Source organism: Drosophila innubila (assembly GCF_004354385.1).
Source record: "Drosophila innubila isolate TH190305 chromosome 3R unlocalized genomic scaffold, UK_Dinn_1.0 2_E_3R, whole genome shotgun sequence".
Lineage (NCBI taxonomy): Eukaryota > Metazoa > Arthropoda > Insecta > Diptera > Drosophilidae > Drosophila > Drosophila innubila.
The window spans coordinates 5,411,776-5,433,724 of NW_022995380.1; the positions used below are offsets into that span (position 1 = coordinate 5,411,776).

Consider the following 21,949-nt stretch of genomic DNA (forward strand, 5'->3'; position numbering starts at 1 on the left):
AATCGAATGATGATACTCACACCATGCGGCAATCAAATGAAATATGAGCACTAATAAATCGTTTATCTTTTCAATTGCAGACTTGGCAAGCGACTGCCATACTAATGGCCATAATAATAGTCAACAGCAGCGACAACAGCAACGGCAACAACAATTGACAACTGACAACAACAATAACAATTTCAAACAGGATGCCACTGCGTGCGGCAAGTGCCTCTAACTATGCTGTCGGAGAACTACAACAATTCAGCAGCGAGTGGCAAGCCAATAATTGCATTCGATTCGAGGACTAACTTTGCCCCTTAAGCACGCACACACATTCAAGCACACACAAAGCCGTTCAACCGCAGCAACAATGACCCTTATGCGCAAGCTAACGGCAACACCAACAACAATGTTCGCGACATACGATGGGGCAAGGTTAGCAAAGGATGCACACCTCAAGTCGCTGCTCCTGGAGGCATCTGCAACGCATGCGAATTATTTGAATTTCGTTGCCGACGGACTGATCGATGTTGAGGAGGCTGTTGGCAGTGGCGGCAGCGGTTCCATTCCCTTGGACAACTTGGGCGCTGGGCAGGCACAGGACAATGGAAGCACAACGGCAGCCGCAGCTGATGAAGAGGGCAGTGCGCATTTAACATTTGTCATCGTCAAGTGTTTCATTATTGGTTTCATCATACTGGCCGCCATTCTGGGCAACATGCTGGTGATTGTGTCCGTTATGCGGCACAGGAAATTGCGGTGAGTCTCTGTCCTTAACAACAACAGCAGCAGGAGCAACAATTGGGGGAGGAGCCATTCATGCTCCAGTTACGTGTTAATCTAGCTTCTCTGTGATGCCGCGCAATTGTTCTTTTTAGACCCTGTGCTTGAAAATTACGAAAGGTCTAATATGTTTGTCAACAGCCTGTATGAACACCTCATAGACTAAAAGACTAACTACATTTGATATGTTGCTAGTCTAGATCCTAAGATAATCATTTAAGTTTTAGAACTGGTTCAAGTGTACGCATCTCAAAAAAATATCCAAAGATAAAGAACATTTAAAGTTGACATCAAACATTTTTACTCGGATGCTAGTGCGTAAATATTTATACCCGTTACTTAAAAAGTAAGTAAAAGTGTATATTGTGTTCGTTGAAATGTATGTAACAGGAAGAAGGAGGCATTTCCGGTCTATTAAGTATACATATTCTTGATCAGCATCAACAGCAGAGTCGATAAAGGCATGTCTGTCTGTCCGTCTGTCTGTCTGTCTGTCTGTCTGTCCGTCTGTCTGTATGTGAGCGCCTAGATCTCAGAGAATTTAAAAAATAGAGCAACCAAATTTGTCTCACAGACTTCAGACCGCCTTCCGCCCCCGCAAATATCGCTATTTTTGATAATTAACTTTAAATAATCTTTTTATCTATCTTCCTACTTAATAACATCAAGATCAGTTAAACAGAACGGCGGAATTATTTAAAATATTTATATTTTAAAGCAATTTAAGCTTCTAAAAGTATGTAACGGGTATTCCTATAATCAGGGTCTCGACTATAGCCTTTCCAACCAGTTTTTTTTAAATAATATTTGTAATATTTTTATTTTCATGTTTTTTTTTTAAGTATTTTTTTTCCACAAAAAAAAATAAGTAGAGAGTCTCTTACAGTCGAGTTTGCTTTCCAATTGTTTTTATTATTGAATTATTTGCCACATTGCTGGTGCGTTGTCATCAGCGCTTGCAAGGACATAGCCATAGTCTATAGACGGCTTGGGCCTTTCGCCTGTAGGCGCGTTAATCCTGTGCGCCATTACTTTGTCATCATTTATCATATTTTGGCCAATTTGCGTGCCAAAGGAATTGTCGTTATCGCACCAAATGTAAGGTGTGGCTGTTTAATTTCTTGACCCCCCATTGGTATACTTTTGTGCGGCACTGTCAAATGTCAGAAACGTGCGTAATTACATCGAATATGTTAATAGCAAAAAGCGCCAACATCTAAATATTGTGGGCAACATAAAATGCCAGCGTAAAAGACATTGCTGTGGTATATTATTTACGAGCATCCATATAAATTTTGTCAAAATACACATACATTCGCACTGTAGTGTTAGGTGTACATTTTTAATATAATTTTGTACGTGTTTCAGGCCCAAATTCATGTGTTCTACTCGCACATTGTTGGCATTTAACCAGCATAAAAGTCACACATATAGAGTCTGGTGAGGGGGCGGGTCACGCCCACGTGCCTGACATGCCTGAGGCATTCAATGTCAAGGTATAAACTCTTAAAGCAGCCAAGAAAATGAGTTAGTCGCCTTGGCAACAGCACAGGTAGACGCAAAGAGAATGAGACAAGGCCTCAGACAAGCATCTGACATTTGTGAGGCTCATTTAACTCATGGGCCTACAAATGAAGCCAGGCAATTTGGATGTTTTTCCTTCTACTGCCAGGCAGCATTTTTATCTGACTATGGCCCATTTCAACTGTTTTGCCTCGTTGCGCAGTTTAAATCATTATGGCAAATTAAGTCTAATTATGCTTAACATGCATTTGTACTTATGCCTCCATTTCACGTCCAGATGAATCACACATCCAACTTCTGACTGTTCACATACGGCAAATAGTCGTGCCATAATTTGGGTCTTATTTAACCAGGTCATATTAACATGGCTATAAAAGTGCGCACACGAAACTAAAGTAGAACTTCCAAGAGCTAGCATAAAACCCAATCTAAGGTCTGCTAATTAAACAAACTTTGCTTCGCCAAATTATGCTGCAACTAAGCAAAAGTTGTTTGTGGTATTAAATATGAGCTGAGAAAGCTGAGATTCATGGGAGTTATAAAGTATCTAGCCCGTGCTAGGTTTATAGCATGGAATGTGTCTAAGTTAAAGTTTTCTTATTTTGTAGTCAACTTTAAGCCTGATTGCTTGTGTCTGGTTAGAAATGGTAATACTGTCAACTCATAAATCTAATTAAACTTGTCACCTATCAGAATCGACGACGTCCTTTAAATGCTTCTCTCTCTTTTCTCGGTTCGTCGTTTTAATCGGCTTTAAGGCAACACCAATATTTCCACTACCCTAACAAAGGGTATGTCAGACACGGACATAAATTTGAATTGTAATAAATGGATTAATCATCACTAATTAAAATATACAAGTAATTGTTGTGACAAACTATAAAAGCGTCATATTTGTTTTTTATTAAAACAAAATAGTTTCGTCCTCTAGATCTCTATAACATTATTTAAACTTGTTTTACGAGTCTCAAACCACAGTAATAGAACCATTTAAAATTAAAAACAAAGATATTTTTTTTTTTTTAAATCAAATACGTAAATTGTTAATTTTCCTAAAAACAATTACGTAATTACCTGCATAAAATTTTAAACAACTTGCCAAGCTAAGTTTCACTGCCTGTCTTTACAGAAATTAGCCAAGTTCAATTATTTATTTGCTATTTTTTTTAGAGTATTTCAATAGCTGTTTACCAGAGTTAAGCTGGCTTTTCTTGTTGACCCATTCAGTCTGAAAGCGATGTGGGTATTTTGCCTTGTGCCTTGTGCACTTTTGCGGTAGCTAAAGTTTACCCAGTCATCAGTTGTCCGCCTACTGCTATCTAGCCATCTCCGCATCTACCCGTCTTCTCGCCTTGCCACTTGCCGTCTGTCTTCTGCCAACTGCTGCTGGTTTCAGTTGGTTGTAATTAAGTTTGTTGTGGATGATGTCGTTTTTTTGGCTTGTGCTTCTGCTTGTGCCTGTGCTTGGTTCATTGGCCTAGTGTAAAGTGAAATGAAATATGAAAATGTAATTGCATGCTATTTAAAGTACGGGAAATTAAAGCTGTAATCAGTTTTTCGGTATTGCGCATACGCCGTGTGCTCTTAATTGACTTATGAGTGCTGCGGTTATTCTTGTTGTGGTTGTTGTTGCTGCTTTTGCTACGATATTAAGTTAATTACCAATTAAGTCATTAAAGCAAGAAATTCACTTACCAAACGACTGTCACATGCGGCGTATGCGCAATGTGTGTGCAACTTTTTCCCTTCCTCACAAATCAGACAAGCGCATAATGACGTTGCTTCAAACTCAACTTGGAAAACTTTTGCACATTTTCCTGCATTTTAACTGAATTTTAAGCGCAGCCTGCGAGTATATCTCTGTTTCAGTTTCCCTGTTTATGTGCTATTTGCAGCATCATTACAAACTATTTTGTGGTTTCACTGGCGGTGGCCGACATGCTGGTCGCTCTCTGTGCCATGACTTTTAATGCTTCCGTCGAGATATCGGGCAGGTGGATGTTTGGATCGCTAATGTGCGATATATGGAACAGCTTTGATGTCTACTTCTCCACAGCAAGCATTATGCATCTCTGCTGCATATCGGTGGACAGGTAAACCCACTTCTGCATACTTGGATTTTGAATACCTTAACTTTTCTTTCTTCCACTTTTCGATTCTTCCAGGTATTATGCCATCGTTCAGCCGCTGGACTATCCACTGATAATGACGCATCGTCGAGTATTCATCATGTTGCTGTTGGTCTGGCTTTCGCCGGCGCTTCTTTCCTTTCTGCCCATCTGCTCCGGCTGGTATACAACCAACGAGAACTGGAAATATCTTAAATCAAATCCGCATGTAAGCTGCCTAATGTTGTTGTTGTCGTACGTCGGGTCGTTTGTTCCTGCAGTTTTATTCAATTTTCTAGCACATCAGAATTTCTAATTTTGTTGCACTGCACACTGGTTCAAATAGCCAAATCAAAGTATCAAATTCGGATACAGTTATAATACTAATCGATTCAACCACGCTAAATTAATATCTAAGCCGCCTGTCTATATGAGCCCACATTGCGGATACGTTATTTTAGTTTGTGGTTTGTGGTTGGTGCAGCATTGAAAGCAAACAATGTTATGTAAATTTAACAGCAAAATGTTTCAAAAAGTGTAATTGGCGTAGGAATATATTTATTCACATATCAAATCCGATATGTTCTAAATAATTTACAATTTAAGCAGATTAGCGGAAAGTTGTCAGAAAACATTATGAACATGTTAAAGCGCACACTTTCAGGAAAACTTAATTTAGTTATTTAAATAAACAACTGACTGTACTTATCAGCTCTGACAAAAGCATAGGATTGCCGTCTGATAATTCCAATTTCTATATTATTTATACTGAACGTAACCACTTTAAAACTAGGCTATTTGAACCACTGTGCACTGAGAAAAGCACTTATGTGTGTGTGTACGTGTGTGAGTGTGTGTGAGCCTGCAGGTGAGTGCTAGACATGCAGCTTACCTGCTGCTGCCACATGCTTGCCGCAAGCTATGCAATAAATTCTGTCAATGCCCATGACTTTGCTGTCGACTTGAGCTCGAGCTCGAACTCTCAGCACGCTCCAAGAGCAAATTGATTTATGCGTGTGGTGTGTGTATGTGTGTGTGTGTGGGTGTCTAAAGCATTTTTACGCCTTTCGAGCCGACAGCTAGCATATTTATGGGTCTCGTATATTGGCCAGTTTTCGACATGAGCACGTTCTCAAGTATTTGCCAAGTTATCATGGTGACTTAAAGTGATTCCCGCTTCTGTTGCTTAACAACTGTTGCCACACAGCTGAGAGTGTGCCTAGTTGTTTTCTGTTGTTGTGCTTATTATTACACAGATATAAACACAAATACAAATACAAATACAACTGCTGATGTATTAATAAATGTAATTATATTTGCGTTTGTGTTTTGCGGTGCCTGCGCCGCCTGTGCATAATTTTCGCCTTTTGCAAACAAAGCGCCAACTCATTGAAAGCCCTTTGCATACATTAGCATTCAAGTAGTACTTTAATTAGTTTAATTTGTTGTTGTTCTCCTGGCTGCTGTTGCTGTTGTTCTTGTTAATAACTTGGCAGCGTCTTGTCAACTGTCGCATAAATCTGATTAGATGGCCTTGATTTGGCTTAAGTTGCGCGTACTTCTGTCCTTGATTGTCATATTATTAATTTAATATATGCAGTAATTGTGTTGGCTTTTTTATAGCTTCCACTTGAATGCAATAATCGTATTACGCATACGCAACGTTGCGCCTGTAATCGCAACTGGAAATGCATCGCAATTTGCCATTGTTCGTTTCAGTTAATTGAGTGCATTTTGCACATTACCACGTATCTCTTTTGGCCATAAAAACCGCATGGTTTTATTGCCAATATTTAACTATCATTGTGATTTATTTCTGCAAATTACAGTCATTTCGAGGCATTCAAGCTGCACTTACTGTCTGTCGTATCTAATCGAATCAAATTGAATTTCAGATATGCGAATTCAAAGTGAACAAAGCCTATGCCATTGTGAGCTCCTCGATGAGCTTCTGGATACCGGGCATTGTCATGCTGTCCATGTATTATCGCATTTACCAGGAGGCGGACCGTCAGGAGCGTTTGGTCTACAGGTACACCAATTAATTAATGTGCTGCGCAATTAACGCTAATTACTTACACAACGCAGATCTAAAGTGGCCGCCTTGCTGCTGGAGAAGCACCTGCAGATTAGCCAAATACCCAAGCCCCGGCCAAGCATACAAGTGGAACAGTCGGCCATAACGACAATGAGACGCGAGCGGAAAGCAGCCCGCACATTGGGTATCATAATGAGCGCCTTTCTGCTCTGCTGGCTGCCCTTCTTTCTATGGTGCGTACAGTAACAAGGCAACAAGCCTTTAACACTTTAGATTTTACAATTAATATTGAAAAATTCATTTAAAATGCAAGTAATAAGAACTTACTTTATTTTCTGCATTAGGTACATAATCTTCACGCTCTGTGACAGCTGTAAAACACCGCGAATTGTTGTCGGCATACTGTTTTGGATTGGTTACTTCAACTCGGCGCTGAATCCAATTATTTATGCATACTTTAATCGCGATTTCAGGGCTGCTTTCAAAAAGACGCTCAAGGTGAGTTCGATGTGAGAGCTAAGAGTAGAGCTTGTCCGTAGGGGTATTTGTGATATGTTATGAAAGTCCTTTGATCAATACATATTGGTTTTGCAAAAACGCTTCGAAAACTATCAAATCGCCATCGCCGTTCGACTCTTGCCTAGACTTAATTAAAAGCAGCTGCTGCAACAACGGAAGCAACAACAGCCACGCCCACAGCAACAACAGGGCCACAGAACGCTCCAGCCAGGCTAGGCATATTCTGGTAGCTACATATATGAGCTTATTTCGCTGCTCTGCATTGGCAACTAGTGCCCCTTTAGCCTTTAGCCAAAATACATAGATAAACAAACAACAGAAAAAATGTGTAGCATACTTATCAGCTGTCTGCGCTAACAGTAATAGACTGTGCAACAGTGCAACTTGCCACATGCAACTGCTATTGCTACAGCTACAGCTGCCAAAATTGTGAATTGCCTGATGAAAATTCTATGCACGCTCTGCCTGCCTCTGCTGCTTTTCTTTCATAACTCAAAAGCTACATTCGTATCGATATGAAGCTCTTTTCGCTCTCTCTGTCCCTGTCCCTGCTGGCATATCGTATGAATATCTCTATCGCTCTCTCTCACTATTTTCTCTTTTACTTTCTCTTTTTCTATATCTTTAATATCATCAACATCTTTCCATGCACAGCTGGCATTTGCCTTACTTATACGTTGCCTAACGTTCAACAAATGCTAAAGAATGCCACACATAAAACAAAATGTAATATTCAAATTGAAAAGCTTTCGCTTCTATAAGTATGTTATACGTACATATGTATATGAATGAGTATGTAGTCAACACACACAAACACACATGCATAATGGTTGCTCTATTTATGGTAAACCAACAACAGCACCTGTTACAAACAGCAACAACTAAAAAACACTTGCAAATGTGCATATTTTGTCTGTTGATGTTTTATCCTTTTTTTTCAGCCTTTCACAAATTTTTCATTTTGCCCACAACTCTTTAACATACACATACACACACGTAGTTGGTCCATTTGTTTTATTTGTTTCTTTTTTTTTTTTTTTTTTTTTTTGTAATGAATGCGGCCTTTTATTTCGTTAGGAATTTTATTTTTTTATTCTTTTCGTTTGTTCCTCGTTTCATGCCAGAAAAATGTTTTTGTCAATCTCACACTCACGCACACAGACGCATACCCAAATTCCGACTGTGTGTCACACACTTTGTCTTCTTGTCTCTCCTATCTGTTTACTCTCGCTCGCTCGCTCTCTGTTTGTCTCTCTGTCTGTCCCCGACGTCGTTTAAATATGCCTAACCTTTGAGTATGTAATAAACAGTTTCTAAATGATATTTTCTGCCGATTTGCACTCATTTTATCTTTCTGACTTTCTCTCTCTGTCTCTGTCCGTCTGTGTGTGCGCTGTCTGTATCTTTTGCAGAGCTGCTGTCCCTATGCGTTCATCAATTGTCGCGCCAGCATTCGAGCATTTGGAGGAGGCGGCGTCGGTGGCGGCAACGGCAACGGAAGAGGCGCCAGCTGCGGTGGCCATAGGAGGGATAACGGCGCCAGGGCCGGCTCCTCCGATCTGCCAGCGTATGTGAACTCAACGGCCTCGTCGGAGATACACATGAATGTGATGCGCGGTCGTCCATATGGAGCTGTCACGCCCACAATGACCGCCCAGGAGCAGCAGCAGCTGCATCCGCTCTACACCAATTAAGCAACGTATCAAATCCTACTTCAACTTCTCGACTCATGTGTGCTTATGTGTACCTACAGTCTATATGCTACACGCTATGTGCTACAATATACGCTAGCTGCCCATATACCATATACTACCTATACATATGCATAACATATATGCCCAACTGTAAGACCACGCTATAAGCAACAGTTAGAATGATTTACTGTACCGAACACGACAATCCCACAGAAATATTTGAAGCCTTCAAAAAAAAACATTAACCGAAATTGATGTGCAAAATGAAATATAAAACAAAAAAAAAAAATGAAAAATTTAATTGAAAAAAAAAAATGAATACGTACAATAAATAATTGAAATATTTACAAGTTGAATTTAAACCGAAATTGTTGGGCAAAAAACAAAACAAAAAAAAAAACATTATTCAAGAAATTAAAAATGAAAAGAATTCCTAGAATTGCCGGCAATTTCAAGCAACATTTGATTGGCATTTAGTGCAATGTTTATATGGTATAGATATATATATACATATATAGATATACATATAGTTATTGAATGTTTGATATACGTATATAATGAAACATTTACGATGCTATTTGATGTCCCATGATTATTGATACGAGAATGTCTTCTCATCAACATTAGCATATAGAAGTGTAAGTAAGTAGAAGATACTTTTAGCTATTACACACGTACATGTACTAATTAGAGTCGTACGACTAACATATCCATTGCGTCTATTAGCCACTCTACTCGTAGCCTCCATGCATAACAAAAAAAAAATAAATATATGTTAATATCTAAATAAACAAAAAGCGTGACTTAAAGTCTCATCAAAACAAAGCTGTTACGTAACAATTGAGCACGTCGCGATTTTGAGCGCATTAGTTAATTGTTGTGAGTAGTAAGTCTAGCTAACGCTCAAATACTAAATTAGATCGTAATAGTTGCTAAGTGAATACTTACCTATACTGTCGATACAATCACTTGTCGTAGATGCTGTTCATATTTCGTTTTTTAAGTTATTTCGATATAGCAACTATCAGAAACTTGGTTGCTCTGACATATCTATATATACAAATCTGTATTCTATACTTATTTGTATTTAAAGTTTTCTTTTATTGATTTACCATTGCCTTGACAATCTTATCCAAGCACGCTTTGACTTTGCATTTAGATTATGAACAGAAAAGAAGAACAACAAAAAAGTAAATAAATTATTAAGATTATTTCAGTTCTTTTTGGTTTTACTTCCAACTTTCATTTTCGACTGTCTGACAGAACAAAGCAATTATTTACACCGAGCAGCTTATCAAGTTCGCTTTGTTTGCCTTAAATATCAAATTGTTGCAATATACATCTATATATATGTACATGTACTTAGTATGTACGAATACAGAAAACGCGCACTGGTTTGCGAATCATAGTCATTATCTAAAGCGCCAGCTTAAGGGCTCAATTCGATAGACAAATGAGCCTCTGTCTGTCCGCCAGTCTCTTAGTATATGACAATATTTATTTTATTTAACTTTGACACTTTGATTAAACATGGGAACGCCCACAAAATACCAACAAATTCGCGTGTTGTCGACGAAATACATTTTTAAATCCAATCGAATTTCTTGGTTAGCAAAACAAAAATGTTCAATCGATGAGAATGTTAACAGATACTCTTCAATCAAGCACCCACCTGGCATTTGCATTACTAGAGTGTGCCTGACTCAGCATATTTATTAACTAAAGTTTTCCTACCTTAAGCTCCACAGAATAAACTTATAATAACTCGTCATAATTGTTCAACAAATCGGATGATTACCGGCCGTTAAAAAGGGTTTCAACAAATTTTTATGGAATTTTTTTAGAGTAATAATATATAGATTCGCCATTACCAAGCTTCACTAAACATTTCCATTAATTTCTAAATAATGTTTAATTAGCTGAAAAGTGTAATTTAGATAACTTCATTTATTATTATTTTTCATTATTATAGTCTTCCCATGAAAATTAAGGACATTGTTATGACCAAATAAAAATCTTAAAGCAACTATTGATGCAGTATTGTTATATAGTACTATAGGGCCAGTTAAGTCATCAATTTCAACAGACATATTGCCACATATTTATAAAAAATATATATGTGAAATATAGAAAAGATAATTAAGTGCATTGATCGCTTATTATTGCCACAAGTGTTCAAGGTATTTGCACTTGCCGCACGTTGTCTGCAGTCTAGAGTACGTTTGAGTTCAAAAAGACTTGCAATAGATATATTGATAAAACCATCTGTAACTTGTGAAACATGTTGCTATCAGTACAGTTATGACTCAGATACATTCTGATTCGTAAGGCATTCACGTCGCAGATACACAGCGTAGTGTATGTTTCTTAAATCAGCTGGCGAAGAAATCAACAATAATAATAACAAAAATAAATACAACAACAAGCTATGTATTGTTAGTTGGTTCAACAACAAATTGGCATGTGAATTGACAGGCAGAGCATGTGACTTTCTGTTATAAATAAATTAAATATTTAGCGCAAATAAACAGGCAAATAATTAAGTTATGGCAGCTCGGTATATTCATACAGTAAATTGATCACAGTCATTGGCAAAAGTCTATCCACCAGTTGTTAAATGATAAGCCATATTGCGGATGATAATATACAACTGATAAACTGCTAGGTGTTGTTTATTTTTTTGTCTGCGACTGTGTACATATTTTAATGACTGATTAATTTTATTACATATTCTACAACTTCGACTTTGTTTATTCCAAATGAGAAGCTAATGTGCGATCTAACGGTAGTCATTCATAAATGTTTAAGATATATAAGTATGTGAGGGATTATGTGTATCAGTTATTGTTGAATGTATTTAGCGTTGATCACAACAATATCATAATCATAGAAAGCCAAATACGCTCGTAAATGTCCAAAAGTTTAACTAAAGCATAGATTATTGACAATGTAATGAAATTACGAAATGCAATAGAGAATAAGTAATTGTTAAATGTGTTTTTGTGTGTGTGTATGTACAAATAACAGCAATAGCAACAATATAATACAAAGAACAACTAATAAAAACTTGTTAAACTACTTGCAACTGTTTATTCGTAAAGATGTTAAAAGTTACATCAGAAGTCACCACTGACGGTTACATAACTTACAACTTTATCTGTTAAACGAGGGGTAAAAAAAGGTATGAATATACTCGACTACAAATTACACTACAGTTTTATTATTATTTTTTAATAGCTGAATTGCTCGAAAGGTAACTAACATAACATATAATAAAAGGTAGATCTACAACAACCCAATGACTTTTCTAGTCATTCTCAGAAGGTACAGGGTATTAAGAAAAAAATCTATTTCTACTGCAACCTCGGTCAATTTTTCAATATGATCAAGTTTTCTTAAAATAGACATGAATTAGACTAAAGCATAAGCATAAACATAAACATAAACACACAAATATACATAGAGTCGAGGCTTAAGTAATTGTTAACACACATGCGCGTTCTCTCAGTGTAATTATGACAACAATTGAATAATCATTATGTATATTATGAAACAAGAAAACATATATATTTGTATGGTATTTGCATGTATTGTATTTGTATATATAAATAGTATGCATGTATATCAAATACATATGATACAAACTAAAGAAATGAAGCAATTACAATCGTATATGTAAAATAATAATAATAAAAGTAAAAATTAAAATAAAAATATGAAAACATCATCAAATTTCTTATCGACGATACTCCTCTCAGGTAGGTGACGCTTCACGGGATGACAGACTGTTGGGGAAAGGTGGTGACAGGGGGAACACAAAGTTTGCAACGTCATTGAGAATGATTGTTATTGCTGTACGTATCCTTAAACTTTTTCTGTATTAACTGATACGCGTTGTAGACTCTGTTAAGATGTAAAAGAAAGCCAAGTTAATAAGGCGGAAAGATGTTTGATGATCATGATGATCGATCTTACCGTTCTTTCGCCGCCTTAAAGGACTTCTTGCGCTGCTTGAGGCACGCTGAGTTCTGTGCGGCATCTGTTTGAGGCAGATCGTTGGGAGATATCATTGTAATGTTGTCTGGATGGCAGAAGAAGGCGATCGAGTGACGACCACGATTTCGTAAGTGCTCTTGCTCTGGTATGACGACGCGATGTTCCTATTTACAAGAACAGAGGATTAGTCTAGAAAGGAACGGCTACGAATATATTGCTATGCTTACCAGTGCGGGATATCGCTCCTTTGTCCAAATGGACAGGATTTCGCCACAGTTGACTAAAATGGCACCTGGTAAATGGCCGACACGATGCCACTTCTCGCTACCGGGTAATTTGACCTCTAGGCCACCTTCGGAATCTTGGGCCAGGAGTGTGAATGTGCCATAGTCGACATGTGCGCCACAGCGTATGACATCGCCATTGGCCAGCTTGTGCTCGGATATCTCTCCATCTTTGCCATTGGCCGGCATCCCATCCAGTTCGTTGAGCTCTTCGCGGGGATTATGTTCGGGCCGAAAGTCCGGCTGATCCGAGAGGCAACGCTGGTAGCTGTATTGGCAACGGCCCTTGATCACATCATTCTGTCCATGTCCGGGCTCATCGTCCACCACTGGCGGATAGTAGAGCATGCGCAGGGTGGTCATATTGTCGTGATCGCCGGACAACATGTGTGAGTGCTTTTCGAGGAAAAATGTGTGCGGAATGTCCAGTGAGACGGCCAGCGCCTGCAGTATGAAGCTGGCCAGCGCCTTGAAGTCATTGGCCAGTGTGCTAATGTGATCCGCAAAGCCAGGCAGTGGCTCCTCCGGCAGATTCTGGGCATTCAATGTGCATATGTTGAATGCATGACGCAGTTCCGGTGTCTTGCCATCAAACCTCTCAACTCCCGGACTCACATAGCCATGATTATCGCCATCGCTGCGTATGTAATGCTGTTTCACATCCGTCTCCAGGTCCACAAAGTCATCCAGATGATCCCAAGCGGTCTTCAGCTAAATTGGAAAGGAAAGAGTTATGTATATGACCATATAGAGGTATAGAATCATGAGACTAGCTACCTTCTCATCAGATATGCCATGATTGACCAGCAGCGCCATGCCCTTCTCGGACAATGCCTTCTGGAGCTGATGACCCACACGATTCACCACCGATTTCACGGGCACCTCCTCAATGCCTGCAAGTAAACAACAACAAATAGATCATCAGTTGAGTGCGTGGGCGTGGGAATAAAATGAGTCCCCAACGAAACTGGCACTTTAACAATTTGATACGGAATTTTAAATGTATTTAATCGTTTTGTGCTCAATTCGTGGAAGCGAACTCGAAATAACAATCGCACAGCTGCTGACAATAATCATAAATTCGAAATAAATTTCGCTTGTTTTATGGCATACAATTAGAGTACACATTCGAACTATACTGGACCCAATAAATACCTGATATCAGGTCGAAAACAACAACAGCTCATCAATGTTCATAGAACTACCGCAGAACTGCCACGCGACGACTGTCGACGGGTAAATCCACGTGCCAAACTCAAGTTCTCTGGAAACTGTAAACTCGGGGCAATCATTTAATTAGAATTGAAAACGTACAATTACAACGCGACCAAAATAGACCATAAAATACCCATTTGCCATAATGGGCAATGATATAAATGCTCGGCCAAGGCAATGTATACGTTCAATTCGATAAATGCAATAAAGGTAAATGCAATCAATTGCAATGTCATGGCAAATGCCCGTAGCGACGACGACGACGACGACGAGAACGACGACTGGGTTTCTCCATTGCGGAAAATTATATAAAAATAAACCAACCAAAGTGCAGCGGAAAACGTGGCAGTGAGTTGAGCAAAAAGGATGTGCCTTGCCCCTGCAACTTGTCACTGCCCCTGCAGGTGTCAAGCATTATCGACAACTCGAGATATGACTTTGTGCATTTTTCATTTTTTTAAATCCATATACACGTACATATAACGTTGCTGTTCATTGAATGCCAGGTAATGAATGAATACGAACAATTTGAAATATTTCCACACGTTGGTGTCGTTGACAAACACACACGGGGCGTATAAGCAATCTATAAATAAATAATTGCCAATTTCAGTTTGTCGCACGCCACCAGCAAATCGCTCCCTCAACCACCACCAACAACCACCATCACGAACCACCACCACCACCCGCCACATTAGCACCACAATCCCACATGGAATACACATGAAAGTTCGAGTAGAACCTCTAATCAACGCCATGACGCACTGTTTTTTCAACTGATAAGAACGGAAATTCACGGTTAATTGTAATTACGTTGTGTAGTTATCAGTGCGTGTCGGACCCCAAAACAGATTTTTGTAGCCAGGCGGCAATTGCATATATGTATACTACTTCCTAATCATTATACAGAAGCTCTAGAAAAAATTTTCCCTGTCTATTGACGATGATTTGATGAGGTCAGGTCGACTATTGAATGGAATCAATTGAAGCGCAACGTCAGTTCTAGAAACGCCTTTCGATTTCACTTCATTAGATGCAATTACTTTTCCTTTCTCACTGTCACACTCTCCTGCTGTCCCGCTCTTTTCATGTGAATTGAAATTTGTATGGGAACTGAGAGGAATTGAGTTTTGCATGCAATTCAATTACAACGCACATCGAGTTGCGGGCACTTTTCAATTAGCGACAATTTTTTTAAATTTTCGCAGTTTTATACAGCTCACATGCTAGTCGCTATTTATCTACATATATCGTCGCTAATTTATCTATATTGAGGCTAATTAATTGAGTCATCTGTTAGTCAGCATAATACGCCTCATACGACGCAATCGTTGAAGATCATCACCTCGAAAGATGCTTCTCTGGTTTTGGTTTTGGTTTTGGCTTTGAATTTTTATATTTATTTACTTTTTTATTTTAGTTCAGTTCGATCCGCTGCCAAATTGATTTTATTTCTAGTACTATATATACGATTTTATATCTTTTAATATTTATGGGCCCCATAAACAGACCAAAATGCGTTCTGACTTTTGTATATTTTTCAAAAGTGAGCTATGCTAGGAATTTCTATTGACGACTGACCTGCTGTTTACACCCTGTACTTTTTACAAATATCATGGAGTCTATTATTTCTTCTCTTTGTTTGCCGCTGTAACACAGCATAAGGTATCTTTTAGTCAAACAATTGTGTATGCAGTTCGCAGAATAGACGCCACATTTGATTCAATATTTATAGGCCAATTCATATGCCCGCGCATTGAGAGCTTAAAAGCATTCGATTTGTTGTTGAACATATTTTATTTATAGAAAAATTAATTGCGTACAGTTGAAAGTGTTTCGCTGTTCAAATGTCTGAGTACTCGTATCATTAAATAGTTCATATACTATATAAAAGTTAATAGATCCCAGAATTGACTGAAATGAAGCCAAGTCAATAATTAGTTTATCGTAATTCACAGCAATTTTCCGGGGAAATTCAACAAAGCCACAGCTAATTTCAGAATTCTATATAAAAGAATGAGACAGCTACAGCAACATTGTTGAATTGAATAACTTTTAAAATTTATCTGAGCAGCAACAGCTCGTTGTATTCAGATGTGGCGCTGTTCAGGTTTAAGCTGGTTTTAATCGGACTTCAAAGCGCCTCGTTAATATTGCTGTCATTCTCGTTGATGTTGTTTTTTTCTGAGCTGCTGTGACGATGCCGCAGATATCAATTAAGTTGGCAATCGGCTAGCGGCAAAGTGGGAGCGGGCCTGGTGACGCCGCTGGGGATTCACTGACCAAATGCGTCATTTATTCGTTGACGTCGCTTAAAGCGCGCTTTGCGATTCGTTGACTCAGTTTGTGTTTGAGTTGAGTGTAAATATAGCAGCAATACTCGTAACAACAAATTCAAACAAGCAGCACATAAGTCGGACAAAACAAGCCCACAAAAACAAAAATAGCAGACAAGAACAATAACAAGCAAATCAAGTTTTCCAAATAAAGTAAAAATGAATGTAAATATTCAGATGCATTTCCGCAATAAGCTCGTACTCGAACTCGAACAAGTATTCGTACTCGTAAGTATACGAGTAGTTTCAGCTTGACATTGGGCTCTAACAAAAAACTATCTGTATGCGTACGTATGTGGTTCAAAAGCCTCTCCATATCGATAAACAATTCAAGTTCCGTTGACACAACTGCCACAAGTAGAGTTTTTGGGGGTCAATGGCTGAAATGTTTGGAAACAAACTCGACGCCCGAGGGTCAAGTACTTAACCGAAGGTCAACTGCCTATAAGTTGGGGTATAACTTGGTATTTGACTTCATTGTGGATTCCCTAGCATTCAGGCAGTTGAACTGTTAATTTTTTATACGAATGCTCAATGTGTTAAATACATAAACAAATTAAGTACATAACAACATTTATAAATTACAGTTAAGTTTTGGATACTTGTATGTATATTTTTAATTTGCGTTATAGTACAATTATTATCAGTTGCTTGCTCGCATGGAAACAAACCATTTTTAGATCAGATGTATGGAAACTTACTAAACAGTTGTGCCAAAAGAATGTGCATACAACAACTGTGTCAGACCTGCCTTATAGAGTGACAATAATAATATCTTAAGCTGTACTGTACTGTAATTGGAATTCATTAATTGCCTAACAAGTTTAATCATTACGACCTGTGACAGAATCAGCAAAATGTATGAAATTAATATCCAAATTATATAAATTATTATACTCATTTTCTGATTTTTTTTAGATAAACAATTAAAATTGTGAAATTTTAATACCTGGCTCTCTGCCTCGTGTATCTATTGTTGTCATATGATGTGATGAGCCTCATTATTGGGGTGTCAATATATACTTATTTTGTGACTGAGTGATGACTAAACCATTTAACAAAAAATAGATATTCGTCAATTAATATTATAAAAGCCCCTTTTTTCAATGTTCAGTTAAATTTGAACTAAGAGACAATTTAATTTCTATACATTTGGTGTAAAAAATCGTTCAGTTAGTTAACTAGACATTGAAAAATGGGACTAAGTAACATAGTACATTCTTTTTTATATCCAACTGGTGACTTTACTGACTCAGTTAAAAATAAGTAAAATGTATCTCAGCTAGTTGTATAGAACTATTCGAAACATTTATCATATTTATTTATTTAACGATCTGCCATTTCTGATTATATTTAAAATCAAAAAAATTAAATATTTTATTTTTTTAATAAGCACAGGTTCAACATAAGTGATAAAAAATGATTGTGCTCAAGATGTTATCTCTATTTTAAAGAATTTTTGGTTCTGTGTGCATTTTCAAATGAAATTTCTTAGTTTTGCGCCAAAAATCTAGATTGAATTTCCTTGATATTTCATATAAAACAAATTGTACTTCATATTAATATATATCATACTTCTCTTAACCTTCTTCAACTACAAATTAATCTTATATGTAATTAACAATCTTATCTGTCCAATTCTCAATCTTCATACGTATACATGTGTATCTGTGTTAACTTGTTAGCAATCCGCTTGCTTAGCAATAGAATGGCTCTTAGCCAATTAGCGGAATTTCTTATAACCACAATTTAGTAAGAGGCGGGTGCAACTTTTGTATTTCCAAACCAAATAGACGTAATATTCAGTTTGAGCATATTAAAGCAATTACTTGTTGCATTTATTGCATTGAAAGTGACACGGGACAGGTGTCAGGTGTACAAGTCAATAATTAAAGCTAAAGTCAACTGCGCTTAAAAATTAAGCAACTGCAATTACGATTTACTCGCACAACAGAAACAAAAACAGCTGTTAATTATCGAAGTATGACACAGGGCTGTGGTTAATTAACCAGCGAATGCTAAAGCTCGAACTGTGGATAAGGCGTGCTTGGCAACTATTGGACTGCGACTGAAATTCACAGACAAGCACATGTTGAACCCCCATAATAAATACATACAGATGTGCATAAATATATATGGTATGTATATGTATAGTATGTGGTGTTGTTGGACTTACCGCAATGAGCCAGATCGATGATGGGCACCGCAGATCTTGATAGCAGCGTGTCGAGCTTGTCGTCGCTTGTTTTTGTTTTCAGCATTTTGTATCCGCGTGTGTGTGTCTGTGTTTTTGTTTATATTGAAGCTGTCTTTTGCAATTCGTTTGCAATTCTTTGGTTTGTAGACACGCAACACACAGCACTTGCCACAGTTGTAGACGATTTATCACTAATTAAGCAAAGACACAAAAGCGAATCTTGTTTATTATTATTTATTGTTCTTACTCTTAGTCTTCTTCTTATTATTATTATTATTGTTTGCTAAGTGTTTAGCTGTATCTCTTTGATTATTCAGGTTGACTACTAAGCATTTTTATTATTGTTATTATTATTGTTGTTGTTGCTGTTGCTGGTTTTTGTTGTTCTTAAGGTTTTATGTTCAAGTGAACGCGTCGAGTAGCTGGCGGTCAGCAACGATTGTGACGCCAAGCCAAGCGAATCACGGCAATAATTAAAACAAAAATAATAACAAAACAGAGCCAAATGGGCCGAAAGCCAATCGAAACACCAACTGGCTATCAAATCCAATTGGAATACAAGCGAAATTCGTATTTGGGGGAAGGGCGCGTGTCGGTCGTTTTTTTTTTACCGCCCGTCAAATATCGCGCGGTTGGCCAAAACGCAAATAAACGTTCCGTTCGCTTCGCATTTCTCTGCCAAACTGATCAAGCTACAAAATCAAGTTGGCGTTTTCTTGAACGTTCTGCCAACGTCTCAGCTGGCGTCGCTGCCGCCTTATCTGCCGCTGCTGCTGCTGCTGCTTGTGCTTATCGCATTTTTGGCTTTAGTGCTCGGATTGGCGCATGTGGCGTATGTTGTGAGAAACTTAAGAGGTACTGTATGGTTTTACACTTGTATGCGTCACAGTATATATGTATATGAGTGTGTGAGAGTGTGAGAGTGTACACACTACAGCATGTGCGTCCGCAATTAGATAAAATTTAATCAAATCAAATTTGTGATAAGTAAATTAGCACTTGTCGTTTGGGCAATGCGAACAACAAAAACAACAACAGTTCCAGAGTCAGTTGAGCGCAAGGGAAGCGCTGGCAGAGGACATCGGGGCATATGCTAAACACGTATTTGCACTGGCCAAGTGCGAGACTATCTAAAGCCAAGTCCTCAGTCGCAGTCGCAGTCGCTGTCACAATCGCATTCGCAGTCGCAGTCTCATCAACAGGTAGCTGGCAAATTGCTCGCGAGTCGCGATATTTCAGGTATATTTGCACATACATGTGTATATGTGTTGTGTGTGTACGAGTGTGTATCTGTGTGTGGGTTTTGCCTTTGCTTTGCTTTGTGTTTTTATTCGCAAACCGATACATACAGTTAGTCAAGCAATTGTTTTGACATAATTAAAATTTTACACATTTCTTTTATTTATTTAAAAAGCTTTGATAAGCGCAAGTTTAATTAATAATGCTTTTAATTTGCAAAAGAATCTTTAGTTGGTTGTATATTTATTTGTGATTAGTTATTTTACTTGGTTATAATTCTTAGAACAAGTTAAAAATTAATAAATATTGAGATACATAGATTTTAAATATTTTTAACCCTTTAAAGTCAAAAACATGTATGAATTTTTAAGTCAATTTTTTAAATTATAATACAAATATGTAAATGTTTTATTCAGTCAAAACAATTGTTTGGCCAACTGTATAGTTTTGTCGTGTTTGCACACACACAAGCGTATATGTATCTGACAGATCTCGTTTAACGACACACTCGTGCAAATGTATCTGACAGATCTCGTTTAACGGCACTCGCACACACACGGACTCAGGTGTGCCCTGCTGCTGCTTCTGCTCTTGTCTCAGCTCAACTTCACCCCTTGACAACCAGCTGAGCAAGCAAGCTCTCTCAACCTGGCTTCAGTTTTGCTTTTGCTTTTCTTCACTTAGTTTTCGTTTTTTGTTTTGATAGCGCTGCTGTTGCCAAGCGGCATCACAGGAAACACCAGATGAGCATGAAACTGCTATGCAAGGTCTGCAGCGCTTGCATCTCTATAGGGATGGCAACGGCAGAGGGAAATGCCCATGAACGTGTGTCTGGCTGAGTGTGTGTGTGTCTGTGTTTTCCTCTCTGTCTGTCTCTGTCTCTCTATCTGTGTGCGCATGAGTAAGCGTTTCTCAAGCAAACATAGATACTCATACATCTATTTTTAAATAACTTAACAATTCCTTGTTTATGCATTCATTTAGATTACACTTTGACAAACAAACGCTTTCTATTTAGTTTTGTTTTTTTTTTTTTTGCACAGATTTCCCTTTTGACGAATCAACCAACGTCACCAAAAATTTCCAAGCAGCGATCGCCAATTCTATCGCGTTGATTTCAGCAATGTTTTTGTTTTTCTTTTTCGCACACTTTCCAATATTTTGTAACACACACGCGAATGCGAATTTAACCTAAATACTACAATAAAAAATAAATGCGCACGCCAACAGTTGAGTGTGGCGAACCTATATACCTGGCAACAGCAACCAGAGCAACAACAACAATGACAACAGCAATAGCAACAACAACAACAACAACAATGCGACACTTACAACAAGCACTTGGTAGGCAAACGACAACGCGCCAACGAGCGGAAGGGACGCGTCTACACTTCACCACATTTTCGCCAACACTGCGAGGCGAGTTTTAGTTTCAAATTGAATTTGCCTGCAACAACTTCAGCATTTATCACCACCAGTGTTGCCAAGCATCCGAAAAATAGCTGTTATTGTGATTCAAAATAACTAAAATAAAGCTAGCCGACTTTTTAGCAGCGGACAAAATCGTGACAGCGCAGCTGATTTTAAAATGTAGTAGTAAATGTGAGCTGCCAGCTTGTCCCCAAGCATTCATAAAACAGTTCACCTTTATTTCACCCAATTTCGAATACAACATTTTTATTAGATTGCTCATTTATTGTCAAATTATGTATTGCTAACAAGCTCACAAAATGTCAAATTCGCGCCGTTTTGCAGAATGTGGATCAGAAAAAATTACTGCTGCATACTTTTAGCATTTTCATAAAATATTTTTTAAATGAAACATAGCATACTTTTCAGAGGCCGTCGTAAGAAAGTATTGCCTACTTTCGGCTGTCCCTTGAAAATAACACAGAATCTCAAACTGGGAATTATTTAGTTTAATTCGCAACGTTTATGCGATAGATGGCGCTCTTATTTCTTTAAAAAAATGTTATTTTAGGATCAACAGAACATTTTAAATAATCTTTCTTTTTTCAAAAGATTATTTTA

The 21,949-nt window shown here is 37.9% G+C and overlaps 2 protein-coding genes and 1 long non-coding RNA gene across 4 annotated transcripts; 2 read left to right on the forward strand and 1 right to left on the reverse strand.

Moving 5' to 3' along the window:
- Window positions 1-355: 355 nt before the first annotated feature.
- On the forward strand, window positions 356-8,890 carry LOC117792357 (octopamine receptor beta-1R). Its single transcript, XM_034632466.1, has 7 exons — window positions 356-744; window positions 4,188-4,385; window positions 4,458-4,629; window positions 6,296-6,432; window positions 6,489-6,671; window positions 6,783-6,936; window positions 8,370-8,890. The coding sequence occupies exons 1-7, from the start codon at window positions 356-358 to the stop codon at window positions 8,649-8,651; spliced, it is 1,515 nt and encodes a 504-aa protein (XP_034488357.1). The 3' UTR covers window positions 8,652-8,890.
- A 3,330-nt stretch (window positions 8,891-12,220) lies between these two features.
- Window positions 12,221-21,349, reverse strand: LOC117789779 (1-aminocyclopropane-1-carboxylate oxidase-like). 2 transcript variants are annotated; one of them, XM_034628912.1, is made up of 6 exons: window positions 21,251-21,349; window positions 18,659-18,870; window positions 13,709-13,824; window positions 12,875-13,642; window positions 12,627-12,811; window positions 12,221-12,554 (listed from the first exon to the last, which is right to left on the reverse strand). In XM_034628912.1, the coding sequence occupies exons 2-6, from the start codon at window positions 18,741-18,743 to the stop codon at window positions 12,482-12,484; spliced, it is 1,227 nt and encodes a 408-aa protein (XP_034484803.1). In that variant the 5' UTR covers window positions 18,744-18,870; window positions 21,251-21,349; the 3' UTR covers window positions 12,221-12,481. The 2 variants fall into 2 exon arrangements, with proteins under 2 accessions (XP_034484803.1, XP_034484804.1); XM_034628913.1 differs by lacking the exon at window positions 21,251-21,349 and having other exon boundaries at window positions 18,659-18,880.
- LOC117789780 lies at window positions 19,440-21,487 on the forward strand. Its single transcript, XR_004617930.1, has 2 exons — window positions 19,440-19,918; window positions 20,962-21,487. It is a non-coding gene; the product is annotated as an uncharacterized LOC117789780 (long non-coding RNA).
- The last annotated feature ends 462 nt before the right edge of the window (window positions 21,488-21,949 follow it).